Genomic DNA, 15,610 nt, shown 5'->3' on the forward strand with positions numbered 1-15,610 from the left:
CTGCAGGAACAGTGTAGATACAAAGGAGCCAGCAAAGACAAAGAACCTTCTCCTCTTTTGATTGTCATCAGATTCTGATTCAGATGGAAAGTAAATAAGAATGGAGATATTGTGAGTCCAATAGGTTTGTTATTTTTTGCACTAAAATTTGAATTAGAATTAGAATTCAACTTTATTGTCATTGCACATGCACAGGTACAGGGCAACGAAATGCAGTTTGCATCCATCCAGAAGTGCTTTAGTGATATAGATATATTACAATATATATTAGCAATAATATAGATATGTGAGTATATTACAGAAATGGGTCTATTAAGGTATGTTATAATGTACACGGTATGAAGTATGTTGTGAATATTCTATAACTATAAGTATGTACAGGCTGTAGTGAGTACAAGCTATGTACAGGCTATGAACAGGATATAAATATGAAAAACTATACAGAATATGAAATAAATAACTTTACAGAATCTGAGATATACAGCTATACAGAAATGGGAACTATGCAAGTTGTAAACAGTTGTAGGATTAAAGATTATCGAATGTACAGAATGATTATTTACACAGAGCTATACAGTAGTGCAGTTAAGATAAGTGAGATATGTGGATAGTTTCTACAGAGGCTATATAAAGTGCTAGTGGTTGTGAGTGGTGGTTCAGCCCATGTTATTATTGTGTGTTTGAGGGTACAGTTGTCTATTGTGGGTGTGTGTGTGTTCAGTCCATGTGTTAACGTGGGTCAGATGTCAGGAGGCAGAGTTCAGGAGTCTGACAGCTGTGGGGAAGAAGCTGTTCCGGTACCTGGTGGTCTTAGTCCGGAGGCTCCTGTGGCGCCTCCCAGAGGGCAGGAGGGTGAAGAGTCCATGTGATGGGTGACTGGGGTCTTTGATGATTTTCCCAGCCCTTTTCAGACACCGCTTCCTGTAGATGTCTTTTATGGCAGGAAGTGGTGCTCCGGCGATGCGCTGGGCAGTTTTCACGACCCTCTGCAACAGTTTGATTATGTTCGATAATCAAACTGTTTTAGCCTAACGTACAAAATAATTTTGGCTAAGGTTACTCAGAGTTTAAAGGTGAAGCTGGTCAAATAACCCGTTACATTTCTGCCTTATTTTTTTAGGAAGAAAATTGTATTATTATTACAATACCATTTTCAAAATGTACAGGTGGAGAAACTGAGATCTGCTGACGGCCTTAACAGTCACCAGATCTTCAGTATTTTCATGAGCCCTTCCAGTCTGTCTTCAGTTTCCTGTTCTTAGCTTACAGGAGGAGCATCGCTGCGACAACAGGGGTAGCAGAGTGGCTCCAGCAGAGTCTACAGGCAGGATTTTTAGCGCATGTTCTTATGAAGCTGAATATGCAATGGATTACAGAAAAATATATTTTATTTAATTCCACCATAAGATAAAAAAAATAAGATTTCCTGCCAATTATAAGTTATCAAATCTGTATCTGATCTCTTCTCACACTTTAACAAGGTTAAAGTTTTGTTGGCATCAATTTCCCAAAAATTAAGTTCTATTGTCTGACACTACACCATTTGTGAAGCACTTTGTGATTTTTATCTGTGAAAAGTGCTAAATAAGTTAATTTTACTTAACTACCACATAGAGAAAAAGATATTCACTTTTAACTTCAATGTTTAAGTTTAACGTTTGTTCTTTTTTTTCTCTTTTAATCTAAAGCACCAAGTTCTTACTTCTGTGTTCTCCATGGTCTCTTTTCTTTGACTCTTCCTGCATGGTTACCAGAAATAAACTCTTTTATTGGCACTTTATTCACACACTGACATCACATTGTCAGCTATATGGTTGATTATTTAAAAATGCAGCAACAAACAACAAATGGCGAAAACATCTGTACACAAATGTGTCCTTCAGCACTACAGATGAAATGTAAATGCAAAATAAAAAGTATGAAGGACAGAGAGTTTTTATATGATGATGATTATATTTAAGAGGACCTAATTATAAAATTGCAGAAATTATAAGAAGAACCACATTTTTATGGAAATTTATACACAGTTGTTATCTTGTGAAAAAAAAAAAGTGGAATGAATGAAAAGGAAAAGAGAAACACTTTGATCCTTATTTCCACACCTACACAGATATGTGACAAATGTACAGCAGGTGAAAGGTGACACTAGGTGTTGGAGTAAGGACTCATTTCAATCATGAAAACGGAGTTATCTGGAGATTCCACCTTTTCTGGGACAGCAGGGCCTTCCAATATTGTTTTTTTCTTCCAAGTGAACCAGATCCAAATCCCACTTAATGACAGAATTACCACAGCGGCTTTCAAACCAATAATGAACCAGGAAGTACCTGTGTTAGACAGAAAAATGTTTATGACAAGTTAGAGCTGTGAAAGAAGAGTCACAGTAGAGTTTTCACTCATGTACCATAGTTTATAGAAAGGGGGGAAAAATACATGAATGCATCCCCTTCATCAGAGTTCATTTTTACTCATTTATATACAATGATGGGAATAACGGCGTTACTAACAACGTTACTTTTTTCAGTAACGAGTAAACTAATTACTATTCCTATCGTTACAACACCGTTACAGTTACTAACGAGAAAATGCGGTCGTTACTGTTTTTCAACACACAGACGGTTGAAGCTGTGTTCAGCTTACCGCATCTTATATCGGTTGCACGGAAGTAGCTGACTACGTAAGTAACCTGGACGGTACAGCTTTAAGCAGCTGCGCGCGCTCCCACAGACAGCAATCACTTTCTGCCCGACGATCACTTTTCAGCACAACACCTGGAGCTCAGGGGGGCAAAACAATCGCATGAGTGCTGTTTTTTGGCTAAGGAAGAATAAAGTAGTCGTGGTAAGCCACTCCCATGACCACTTCAAGATGACAAAGCAACAAGGTGATATATACCATTTTTTAAATTGTGTTTATAGGCCACGTAAAACCAGAGTAATGATAAAACAATATATGCAGCGTTTTTTCCTCAATAGTTTAACTTTCACGTTTACTGTCTAAGGACAGCGCTAGGAAGCGCTCTCTGCTTATGAGCAAAAAATACAAAAACAAAACAAAAAACAGCCCGTTCCTGTTGGTGGAAAAATGCGCCATGTCGACCAATCAAAAATGATATGGCAACATGACATTTGGTTGTTTAAGAAGAGGGGGACGTTTTAGCAGTGACGGCGAGAGAGAGAGAGAGAGAGAGAGAGAGAGAGAGAGACAGCAGAAAAAGACAGAGCAAGTTTTGAGATGTGAGAGATTTGTGACGTTTAGCGTGTTTGGAGTGTGTAGTTAATGTGTTGTCTTGTGTAGTTAGTGTGTAGTGTTATGGATGGTTTTGTGTTGTGTGTCAGAACAATGAGGCGACTGCTGAATGAAAACAGGAAGAGTGATACACCTGCTGCTGTCAGACCTGCAGGTATCAGGCTGTGATGTTCTCCTTTATAGTGGACAGAAATTATTGTTTTGGAGTGGCACGAATAATTTGTGTGGCATCTTATTGAATGCAGAACAGCTGATTGTTCTGTAAATAGTTTGAAATGGTTATTTAAAAAATCAAGGTAAAAGGTAAATGGCTGCAAATAACTTTGTTTGCAAAACTTGTGCATATGATTTTAAAATCGACAATTTATATTTGCATTTAAAGTTATAAAATATGATTCATTAAACATGTTTGTGGTTGTTACAGTAAAAATATAACTTTTTCTACTCTGATTTTATGTTTTTTGTCTTATTTTAGATCAATTGTGTTAATACAGTATGTCAAAATGAAAACATAACTGTAAATTCAGACACGTGAGGTTGTGCTGAAAAGGATGATACCAAACAAGGCAAAGTAAATCGTTTTTAAAGGTGAAATGTTGAGGTAAAATCAAAAGTAGTCAAAAATGGCCAATTATACCCTGAACCCCAGAGGGTTAAACTTTTTTTTTTAAGTAATGCAATAGTTACTTTTCAAGTAATTAATTACCTTTAGAATCTTGTAACTGAGTTACTAACTCAGTTACTTTTTTGAAGAAGTAACTAGTAACTATAATTAATTACTTTTTCAAAGTAACTTGCCCAACACTGTTTACATACCACGTGTCATCAGTGATGGCAGTTTGATTAAAGAGGGTTATTTGACACTGTGCCAGTCTCCTTACCCACTGCAGTTGGTGTGACTGGTGTAGGTTCTCTTGTTGGTTCAATACACAGGCTGTTACTGTCCACAGGCACCCACCCTAATATCTCTGTCCCATTAATTGAGGTGCAGTTAATGAAACCTGGCAGAAAAAAGCAAATAATTTGAGAAAGATGTTAAAAGTGAATTAGTCGTTATTATCGACTTTTATTCAAAATGTTGTCACTCACGACAGATCTTCTGTTCTTCTGAGACATCACTGACGTTGTTCCTGACTGAGCAGACCAGACGTCCTGAGACTTGCTGTTTCAGAATAATGTTGTTACTCTTATTATTTCCAGAAAGGAGCTCAGCATCTGTCAGTGTGCGTCCATCCAGAGCCCAGCTGTACTGAGGACTGTCCCCTCCCTCAGACAAGCAGGACACCCTCATCTCTCTCTGGGACAGACACTCAGAGACCAGCAGGACAGAGGACACAGGAGCTGAGAGAAACACACACAGATGACTTTTGGTACTATAACAAGATGCACTTTCATGCACTGTGCTTCCTTCTATGTAACTTTACATGGTCTGTAACTTGGTAGCTGATTTTCCATAGTTCCTAAAATCTACTACTTTGCAACACTATCAGTTGGTTATGGAATATAGGAGGGAAGAAATATCTCAAAATTATTTGCTGCAAAGGTAGCATCCTGTTACAGTAACATACACAATTTCAGTGAACTCTTTAGAATTATCCATTAATTCACAAATGTTTGTAGAGGCAGACTGCATAGCTAGCTGCTTAGTTTCATACATCTGTGCCAATGGAACTAAAAACATCAGAATTCAAAGATTAAGAGATGTGGCCCAATACTTTAGTGAATATAGTGTGCATCATGTAGATTATCATTATTTATGGTTTGCTAATTCAAAACAGGGGATGCACAAAGTGTACGTATGTGAAATTCTGTGCTGTATGTTATAAAGATTACCAAAACAATATTGCATTTACATCAATTAAAGTCTGCATTTCCCAACATTTACCTTGAATGAACAACTGTAAAGTCCACTCGCTTGATGAGTCTCCATCTGAATCAAAGGTTTGATGGGTATATTTACCACTGTCTGTCCTGCTCAGGTTATTGATCCTAAATGTTCCATTACTCAAAAAAAAGAGAGACCTCTGTGCTATGGTATTAGAAAAAACCGTATTATTTCTGACAATTAGTATCTTTAATGAATTCTTTAACAGTTGGTATCTAAGTATTTCAGAGCTGCTGTCCATCAGCTGGATGTCCACAGTTCCTCCCAAAGCTCCATAACACTGAGCTCCATCCTGTCTGCCATCACAGTGAGTTTCCACACCTGCAAAATTTGAAACATTGAAAAGAAAAGCATTTGTGATTTGTTAGTTTCTACCTAATAAATTACAACAAAAATTTGATTAACATGGTCAGCAATCCAAAATTTACTGATGTGAGGACTTTTACTTGTTAAAAAGTAGTTTTTGTATTACCATGTTTATACCTAATGCCTAATTATGTTTTGGATAACCCAGTGTTTTGATTGAATGGTATCAAAGTATTTGAAGTAGCACTACTGCCATAAATCTGTCAGCTCTTAATATCTAACTCAGAGTAGGTAGCAGTTTTGACAATTGTAGGTAATAGAGCCTCAAGAACAAACATACTGCATCCATAATCCCAAAGTTATCACACGAATCTGCCCAACATTTACTAATATATTAATAATTAAGAAATACAGGTAGACACATTCTCCACATTTTAGCCGAGTGCAAAAACTAAAGTATTTTCATGTAACCAAAAGAAAATACATGTCAAACAGAAAACAGGAAGCAATATTTCAGAAAAAAGAATCTGCACACAAACAGGACACAGATGTTCATTTCTGAAGGTGGCATTAAAAATGATAAAGTAATGCAACCTATACATTCTTCAGCATATCTGTAGTGACTGCATGACTTAAATAACTTAAGATCTGGATTCCTAGTTACAGCCAACCGATAAGTTGAGACAGATTCTTCAAAATCAGGCAGTTTATCACAGTAACAAATAAGCTTGACGTCTCTGATAAGGATGGAAAGAATAAAGTCCTTTAAAAAGTCAGTTTAAAACTCACTTAAACACACTGCAACAAGGCTCCCAAGGTGCATAGTGGGCTAAGAATTTACCACTGCTACTAAAACTGGTAAAAAGACAAAAAAAGGAACTAAAGCTCTGCTCAAATGGTCATGTACTGCAGATGTAGCCAATAGATTCTAACATTTAATTAAATAAAATAAATCAAAGTGCACATATTGTAACTTTGGGCAAGTATTTGTGCAGCTTTAACATCTCTGATGACGATGTCAGATATTTTGTACAGGTTAAAAAGGTATTAAATGATAAGTGTCACATGTAAAAAGAATATCTCACCATGAGACACTCCCAGTAGGATCACCATCAATCCCAGCACAGCTTCCATGTCTCCTCAATGTTCAGTGTGTGTTGACACAGTCGGCAGCCGTCAGAGTACTTTATTAAATAATATGCACATTTGTCCAACAGGTAACAGTCAGAAATGGCTCCTGCTACTGATCAGCCTCGTTTGAAATGCTGTTCTCATTCTGTGTGTGGAAATTTGAAAAAGGAAGTACAACTAGCATATTCATTACTTTGCAGAAATAAAAGGAACCTCACAGATCTTCCACAGACTTTGTTTAATTATTACTCACACTGTCACTGGACTATTTTTAGATCGGTAACAAACTAACCATATCCTGCCCATCACTCAGTGTCTACAACATTCATGCAGTTTAATGCAATTCAACAGCAGCCCCATTTATATTCCACCTTAAGTCCATATTTTGTTGCTGATACAAAGTACCTTGTATACACATCCATGAAGAAAAAAGAAACACTTTTAAAACATTATAAAATGTACACTCTGCCCATATGGAAAACATATATATAAATCTTATAAAGTTTGTATCTGTCTTGTGTGAAACTTGTATGAAAAGCATACAAGAGTGAAAAAAAAATAAGATCCCTAGAAAAAATATATAAATGAAACTTGTATGTTTTGGATACTTACTAAAACAATATATGAAAGTGGCCACTTTCATGAGTAAATCATATAAGCCTTATATGATTCACTATATGAAGTAGGCCACATCTGATGCAAGTCTTTTATAAGTTTTTTCTATTTCTTTTCTATACGGGTGACTTTAGGGATTGTGGTATTTAGGCTAATTGGTGGTTTGAGTGGTTGTTTTGACCAATGCTCATTCAAACCAGTACAAGTTCTGAAAAGTGACACTATTATTCAAAAGTATGTTTTAAATACTGCATTCTCAATAATCCAGATATAAACATTTAAGAAAATTGTCTTAATCTGCACAAAGCATTTTCAGTGAGCGAAACATTTTGTTGCTCATCTAAGTGTTCATCTGAATCATAGGCCTGCTCAGATTGTCTGCCTGCGCAGGCTACTGATCTTAAATGTGAATCCCAACCTCAAAGGACAGTGTGTGAATACTTTGACGAAAAGCATTGTTATAATCATCTTATTATTCTTTGAAATGAGTAAAATAGTGAAAAGGTGTTTCTTTCTTTTTGTGATTGGTTTCATTTTGTGTTTGTTGGCCAAAGAAGACTGTTCAGTTTCAATTTGTTTAATACTGTGAAAGTAGAGCCTCAGTGAACCAAAAACTTTTTATGGGCATGCTGTGACTGCAGCATTGTGTTAATACTTTGACGAAAGCCATTGGTATACTCATCTTATTATTCTTTGAAATTCGTAAAATAAAAGTACTCTGCATATTTGTTTCTTTCTTTTTTGCTTTGTTTCATTTTTTGTTTGATTTTTTTTATTTCTGTAACTGCAGAGCTTCAGTGAAATAACAGGGCAAATCATCACACCTATGATGTCAGACGAAGTCGTTATTAAAATTATAAAATTATTTAAATCTAAAACTCTTGGGTTTGAAAGCTAGCTCACTAAAACTAAAAACAACTAGCTGTTTCTCTTCATCATCATTATTTTTTTCCACAAGGAGGAACCTGAATTAACATGATCAATAATTAACTATTTAAAATAGGACTACACTACTGATGATTATGAGCATGACAGTATGACAGAGTTTTATAGGAGCTCCCGCGTTCTGGCAACCTTCAGATAAACTACTCTAGTCTAACTACTGAAAGCAGCTGTCATTAGTGATCAGTTTCAGATAAGAATGTGTGAACTCAGAAAGAACGGAAGTGTTTAGAATGGAACTCAAGAGAGAGAAAAGACAGAAGTTGTCTTTCAGTTTAGAGATACTAATACTTTGAAACCAAATGTGTAATTTTCTTGTTCAGCTAATCATGCAGTTTCACTGACATTGTAATATTTAAAATTTAAAATAAATGCAATAACTAAAAAAAATTAAAATTAAAACAAGTAAGAGGTTTATATGTATTTTCAAGCCAGTTCAACACATACATGATAAAAATTCCAATTTATGTTCAAGTTTAAATTACAGATTATTTCAAATCTCAAAACACTTTCATAGACATCAATGATTGTTCTGTTGTTCACTGGTTTTAAAGTGTTTTCTGAAGTTATGTATGTTGAGGTTACATGTTAGTTAGTTTCACCATAGAAGATATTTTGCACAGAAGGAAGTGAAATTGACTAGACTAAACCCTAACCCTAAAATTAACTCATTCACTGCCATTGACGTCTATAGCCGTCAATTGCAAAAAGATCCTTCTTTGACAGTTGACTTGAAATTCTCCACAAATTCCTCTTCTCTGAAACTAACACTACATGTCTGCAACTTCCGCTTCAACCACTGAAACATTTCTCTTGTGAACTCAAGACAGACAGTAAAGTGGTGCTGAGCACCCCAATACAGGAAGTAGGGATTGGCTGTCTGTTTAAAGAGTCCAAATCTCTGATCCTATCGATCTTACCCAGCAAACAGTGCAAAGCTTTGATGAAACCGATGTGTGAGGGGACTCACCCAGCTGTAACTGCCTCAGAAACCCAAGTTGCCCTGCTGTTGCCCTGCTGTCATCTGTTCTTGTAAAGTATAACCAAACTTTTGAGCGTTTGTGCCACTTAGTCGTTATGTTTCCTGTCGGCTAAATGACGCTATGCAACGTGGCGACGTCATTCAAAGGGACTGGAATCGATAGGGGAATCGTTTGCAAAAATGGCAAACAATTCCAATTAATTGAAACAGTGGGAACCGGTTCTCAACAAGAACCATCCGTACCTAAGGGTCTGTTAGTTTGGCTGGAGTAACCTGTAACATGGATAACAACACTCTGCTGGGTGCTTGGAATATTGTACTCAAAGGATGAAACACTGAAGAACTAGAACATAATTACAGTAAATATATAAAACCAAAGTAAATCATGAACCCACATAACTCAAAACACTTAGTCGGCGACCCAGGAACCATGACAGTTAATTCTAAATAGTATAAATAGCTCTTACATGTTACTCCAGCCCTTTGAAACTAACAGACTGTTAGTGCTGTTTTCCAATGCAGTGCATGGGGGTAAGTAAATGGCCTGTATTTATATAGCGCTTTACTAGTCCCTAAGGACCCCAAAGCGCTTTACATATCCAGTCATCCACCCATTCACACACACATTCACACACTGGTGATGGCAGCTACATTGTAGCCACAGCCACCCTGGGGCGCACTGACAGAGGTGAGGCTGCCGGACACTGGCGCCACCGGGCCCTCTGACCACCACCAGTAGGCAACGGGTGAAGTGTCTTGCCCAAGGACACAAAGTAAGTAACAGTTAACTTACCCCCATAATTATGACAAGTTGTTGTTTATGTCAAATCTTTTCACATATACCGTAGTTGTAGTTGACACCCAAAATAAATAATATATTCCAATAAACAGTGTTTGAATTACACTGATAGTGTCTGAAAACTGCATTTAAAATAAACTTACATTGTAGATAACTGAGTGCTTTTCCAAAATCTAAATAGATTAAATAAATACAAATGGTAAAAATGATACATCTTCCAAATAGGAATAGGTCACTCCGGATGTTGACCAATAACTATTTACAAACACTGTGTACTAAAATGATTGCTTTCATGTTTAAAAACTGAGGTTTTGTGAGAATATATACAAAAATATAATTAAAATAGTTACAGTTCATCTTTAAAATTTTAATAGTACAAATCTTGAAGACCTCTTCTTTACAATAAAGTCAGATAAGTAACTAAAAGACAGTTAAAACAGTAATAGAATACTGCATAATAGCACCATCTCGTGGGAATAAATAATAATACTGCTTCAGACTGATTTGTTGACCAGATACACCTTTTTCCCCTTTTTTGGACTATCATAAATTGTTTCAATAGGCTTTTGTTTTATGTATATAGTTCAAAGATATGCCACCTCAAAAGATAGCATCAGGTCTCCTTTTAAAGCGTCTTATGAGTCACTACCTGAGGTACTCAGTCACCGCTGGATCATTGAGGAACTTCAGTTAGTGTAACTCCGGGTCTTGTGCTGGTTTGTTGTGCTTCTTGTCATCTTGTGAAGAAACGTACCTGTCTCCTCTTGTGCACAGAAACCAGTGGAGAGCAGCCTGTTGAAGAGAATCACTGGCATCATGGAATCTGGATCATCGAAGCTGTGTATCGAGTTTTGGGATTGTTTGTTGCACATTTTGAAGCTTCTAAATAAATTAATTGTCCATCAAGTCCATCCAAGTCCTGCTTTGCCATATAGCAAACCTCACAGTCTCTTTCAAGTGATTCTCCAAATGGCAGCAAATACAAAGATGGTGACTCACACACCTTTCCCTTGAGATGTCTGGAGTTTTGATCTCCTCCATACCTGCTTCATGCCCTGGAGGACGGGGCTGTGGCCCCCCCACACCTTCGAGCAGATTATTACATGAAGGAACCTTTTAAAAAAAACAAAAAAACAAGCGCGTCCATGCTCACAGGTGTACACACGGGTGATCACACCCACAAACTACACCCTTTTTGGCTCCTACCTCAAAGCACACTGTGTTCTGTTGATCTTATGTGCTGCACAATAATGTTTAACATTTAGTATTTACTGTCATATTCCCATATATCATTGTGATGTTGTTTATTCTATTACTCTTGTTCTCTTCTGCTTGTTTTCTTTTTTCTTTCTCAGCAGGTGATCCAGGTGATTGATATATGCATTTTTTTTTCTCTGCCCGTTCTGTTGGTTTATGTTTTTTGCCCTTGTCCCCCGTCCCTCTTCTCAGCTGTTTCTCTTTCCCTCTTTCTTTCTCCCCTTCTTTCCCCCAGTCAAGTCTGTCCTGTATTCAGTAAGTGAAAATGAAATAAACAAAAAAAACAAAAAAAACAATAAAAGGTGAATCAAATGGACCATTACGGCAAGGCTGGGATGGTCAATTTGGTAAAGTAAATCCGTTGGGCATCTTTGTTTGCCTTTAGACAACAATTCTGATGGCAAAAGAGCCAAACGGGACAGGCAAAGAAAAGAAAAAAAAAAAAAAAAGAGAATGTCATCTGAATATCAGTGTCTCTTGTAAGGAATCTGTGAGGAAAACTGTTTATACTAGTGTGTTTTATCACTGTCCAAAGGTTTTGCTGCACTGAAATTTGTACAAACATTTAGCCATTTACTTTATTTATTTCTAATTTAAGGATCATCTGTTCCAACTTCTACCAAGTCAAAAACTAGACAAGTTCACATGAAAAAAGAAAAACTCCCACATCAAAATAGTCTATCATCATGTCTGCAGAATACAAAAGCAGAAAACACTCACAGTGTTTATATAACATACTATCTTTAAATCAAGAGATCATAAAAGAATACATGTGTTCTGGTATAATGCAGATTAAAGTAAAATAAATCAGTAAGTATTAGCTTTTTATATTTTTCTGATAGGAAATCACATTAAATTAAAGACCTTTAGACATTTTAACATCAGCTCTTCTCTCCATGGATCTTCAGTGATGCAGTCTGTGTGGAAGAACTGACCACTTAAATCACCTGAATTTATGAACGTTAGCATACAAATAATCATCTCCCGTTGGTTCAGTCTGCCAAGGACACTTTGAATACTTGACTTGGCAGAACTCTAGCTCTGCTCTTTTCTCCAGTTGTTTCGCCTGTTGTTTCACGACCCTGAGATCAGCAAAGATTTCTTCCTGATCATTTTCTTCCTCTGCAGTCAGAAGAAGAAGAAACGGTTGCTTTAAAAATAATAAATGAATAATTAGAGGAATAGTCGCACTTTGTATTAAACTTCATTTGCGAGCTTTAGACATTATGTTGGATTTTGTTAAGCTGTTTAACTTTTTTCTTTTTACATTTACTGTGTTAACTGTGGCTGCTTAACAATATTTAAGTGACATATAACAGAGATATAAATAAACTGTTGTTGAGACTGCATTAATTAAGTATATTTATAAAAAGAGTAAAAAAGCAATTTAAGAAAAGTGAGTAAGGGAAAAGAAGTTTTGTACCTTTTGTTTTGCTGTTTTGCTTTTTCCGTTGGGCACAGATTGCTGCTACAACCACAACTAAGAAAATTATAAGTGTTGAGAGAACACCACTGATCAGTGGCAAATGTCCTATTTCATAGAAAGAATTAAGTCAAACATGAAATGAAGAAAGGAGAAAATGATATCAATGGATCTAGCTGTTTTTTCAATTTCCACTGTACCATGGGTCATTCCTCTTACCCACTGCAGTTTGTGTGGTTGTGGTGGGTTCACTTGTTGGTTCAATGCACAGGGTGTTATTGGCTTCATACACCCACTCTGACACCTGTGTCCCATTGATTGAGGTGCAGTTGATGAAAATGAACCCTATGAGCAAAAAACTAATAATTTATCAAAAATGTAAAAAGTGATATAATTATCAAAGTTGTAACTATCACCTTTTTCACTCAACACAGGTAGATATCCTCTTTTCTTTGGAGACTTTACTAACATGGTTTTTGACTGAGCAGACAAGACTTCCTGAGACGTGCTGTTTCAGAGTGATGATGTTAGTCTTAATATTTACAGAAAGCAGCTCAGCAACTGTCAGTGTGCGTCCATCCAGAGTCCAGCTGTACTGAGGACTGTCCCCTCCCTCAGAGGAGCAGGACACCCTCATCTCTCCCTGGGACAGACACTGAGAGACCAGCAGGACAGAGGACACAGGAGCTGAGAGAAACACACACAGATGAGTTTAGTTTTAGATTTTAAAATCTCTCTAATAAAAAAAGGAGATATATAGATTACCAAAACATTGTTAAGTTTCTATCTACTAATTAGTGTCATTTCCCAATAGTAACCTTCAACTTTGAATAAGCAAGTGTTAAGTCTAGACATCATTGCTTATACTCTCCTAATAAAGAACAGGGTATGCACAAACTATATGTATATGAAATTATGTAAGATATATACATTACGAAAACAATGTTAAATTGGTTATTAATTAATTTAATTAATTACTTATTAACATAACATTTACCTTGAAAAAGCAACTGTAAAGTCAGCACACCTGATGATCTTCCATCTGAATCAAAGGTTTGAAGGGTATATTTACCACTGTCGTTCCTGCTCAGGTTATTGATCCTAAATTTTCCATTTCTGGGAAAAAAGCTAGATCTATGTATTAGAAATAACCTTATTATTTCTGACAAATAGTATTTTTAATGAATTCTTTAACAGTTGGATTCTAGGTATTTCTGAGGTGCTGTCCATCAGCTGGATGTCCACAGTTCCTCCCAAAGCTCCATAACACTGAGCTCCATCCCGTCTGCCATCACAGTGAGTTTCCACACCTGCAAATTTTGAAACATTAAAAAAGTTTTTTCTTTTTCAGTGTTTCATGTTAACATGTTGTGAATCCAGTGTTTTGGATTAGCTTTGTATAAAATGATAACGTTTATCAAATTATTTTTAATAACACTACTGCCATGAGTACACGAGCTCTGATTATTTCACTCTGAGTAGGTGCAGGTAATAGAGCGTCAAGAGCACACACATTTAATCAATAATATACTCCCAAATAGGGCTGGGCGATATGGCCTAAAATCCATATCATGGTATAATTTGAAGCATATGCGGTAACTATATATATCATGATATATTCTTTTCTTCTGTATAACGTATTTTACACACTGTAAGGCACACTTAAAATCCTTTAATTTTCTCAAAAATCAACTGTGTGCCTTATGTATGAATTCTGGTTGTGCTTAATGACCTCGAACCAATTTTATGTAGTACACGGCGCGCAGAAATCTGTCAAAAAGTGTTTTAGTACGACTTTGGTAAGCTATGAAGGCACACCGCTTGATGGCTTGCCGCAGCATTAGGCTGCCGTAGTCAGGAGCCTTGCTGAGTAATCTGAGTCCAAAACTCCGTCTGCTTCAGGTCCCAAAGTCAAAGGAACACTGTGGCATCACTGAGATTTAAAAACTGTCTAAATTCTTTCATCTTTAATAAAATGATCAGTGTTGCTGCTTAACCACGTGTAACAATTAAGTTTAACATTCAGGCATCCATGAAAACAGATTTATTAAATTCAACGGAGTTAGAAGTTAGCAGGAAATTAGCTCGCTAGTTTCCACCTAAACATCATATGCCATGTTCTGACTGAGAGATTTCTGAAAAAATTAAAATGTACAGCAGGGACTTTTGTAGGGTTACTGAAGTCGGACTAGCTGGTATATAATGATGTCCTACGTGATCACTAGCAAAACAGCTACGTTAGCATAACATTAACACAGTGAAGCTGAAGGATGAACGCTAACTTTTTTCCACTTGATAAAAGTTAACGTGAGGGTTTCTGGTGGTTAGGGACAAATGCAATCGCATGGCAGGATGTTATAAACGGACCAAACACAAGCATAATGTGTTTACATGACAAAAGTACAGAAGAAGAAGATTTATGTTGACACCAAAGAACAAAACTAAAGAACAGACCAACAGTCGCGTCTCAAATAATGAAACTCATTGCCTTTTTACTTTACATTGAAGAATTTCTCTGTTATTTTATATATAATTTAACCATTTTTGCCTGCTGAAATATTTCTGTCCAATTTATTGCCTATAGTAGCACAGAAAAGGGCAAATTCAATGCCACGACATACAGCTACTGGACAAATTAACCTAAAAAGCTCCTGCCATCTCAACCAAAGTAACTAGTGCTGATCCTTTCCTGTTAAAGTGTAAAAGTGTAAAAGCTTGAATGCAATCCCTTTATGAACCAGTAGAGAGAAACCTCACACCTACCAATATGTTTGTCCAGACGTTAAAAGTAATGTCGTTATATTGTTTACACAGCAATAGGGTCTCTCTTCTTCATAGCACCATTTCTAGTGCAAAATCATAACTAATGATTCTGTTTGACCTATTTTTAAGTGCAGAAATACATGTTTCTGTTTTTGACATATAGTATTTCCACAGATTCAATCATAGTCACATAAAGGTCCTCTTGTTTGACAGTAAGTTGAGTTATGTGCACTGTATAAAAATTAGATTTGAACTACA

The 15,610-nt window shown here is 36.4% G+C and overlaps 1 protein-coding gene and 1 pseudogene across 1 annotated transcript; both read right to left on the reverse strand.

Annotated features, from left to right (window-relative positions):
• Positions 1-1,744: 1,744 nt before the first annotated feature.
• LOC147337943 (uncharacterized) lies at positions 1,745-9,190 on the reverse strand. The gene is made up of 6 exons (XM_086313065.1): positions 9,099-9,190; positions 6,526-6,716; positions 5,135-5,455; positions 4,339-4,590; positions 4,131-4,250; positions 1,745-2,327 (listed from the first exon to the last, which is right to left on the reverse strand). Exons 2-6 carry the CDS (start codon positions 6,572-6,574, stop codon positions 2,146-2,148), a joined length of 924 nt encoding a protein of 307 aa, XP_086169191.1. The 5' UTR covers positions 6,575-6,716; positions 9,099-9,190; the 3' UTR covers positions 1,745-2,145.
• A 2,822-nt stretch (positions 9,191-12,012) lies between these two features.
• On the reverse strand, positions 12,013-14,430 carry LOC147337944 (uncharacterized; annotated as a pseudogene).
• Between the last annotated feature and the right edge of the window lie 1,180 nt (positions 14,431-15,610).

This window comes from Aulonocara sp. 'chitande type north' Nkhata Bay, linkage group LG2 (genome assembly GCF_057382095.1).
Source record: "Aulonocara sp. 'chitande type north' Nkhata Bay isolate Kocher_YH1m ecotype deep benthic linkage group LG2, A_spYH_male_GT1.1, whole genome shotgun sequence".
NCBI lineage: Eukaryota > Metazoa > Chordata > Actinopteri > Cichliformes > Cichlidae > Aulonocara > Aulonocara sp. 'chitande type north' Nkhata Bay.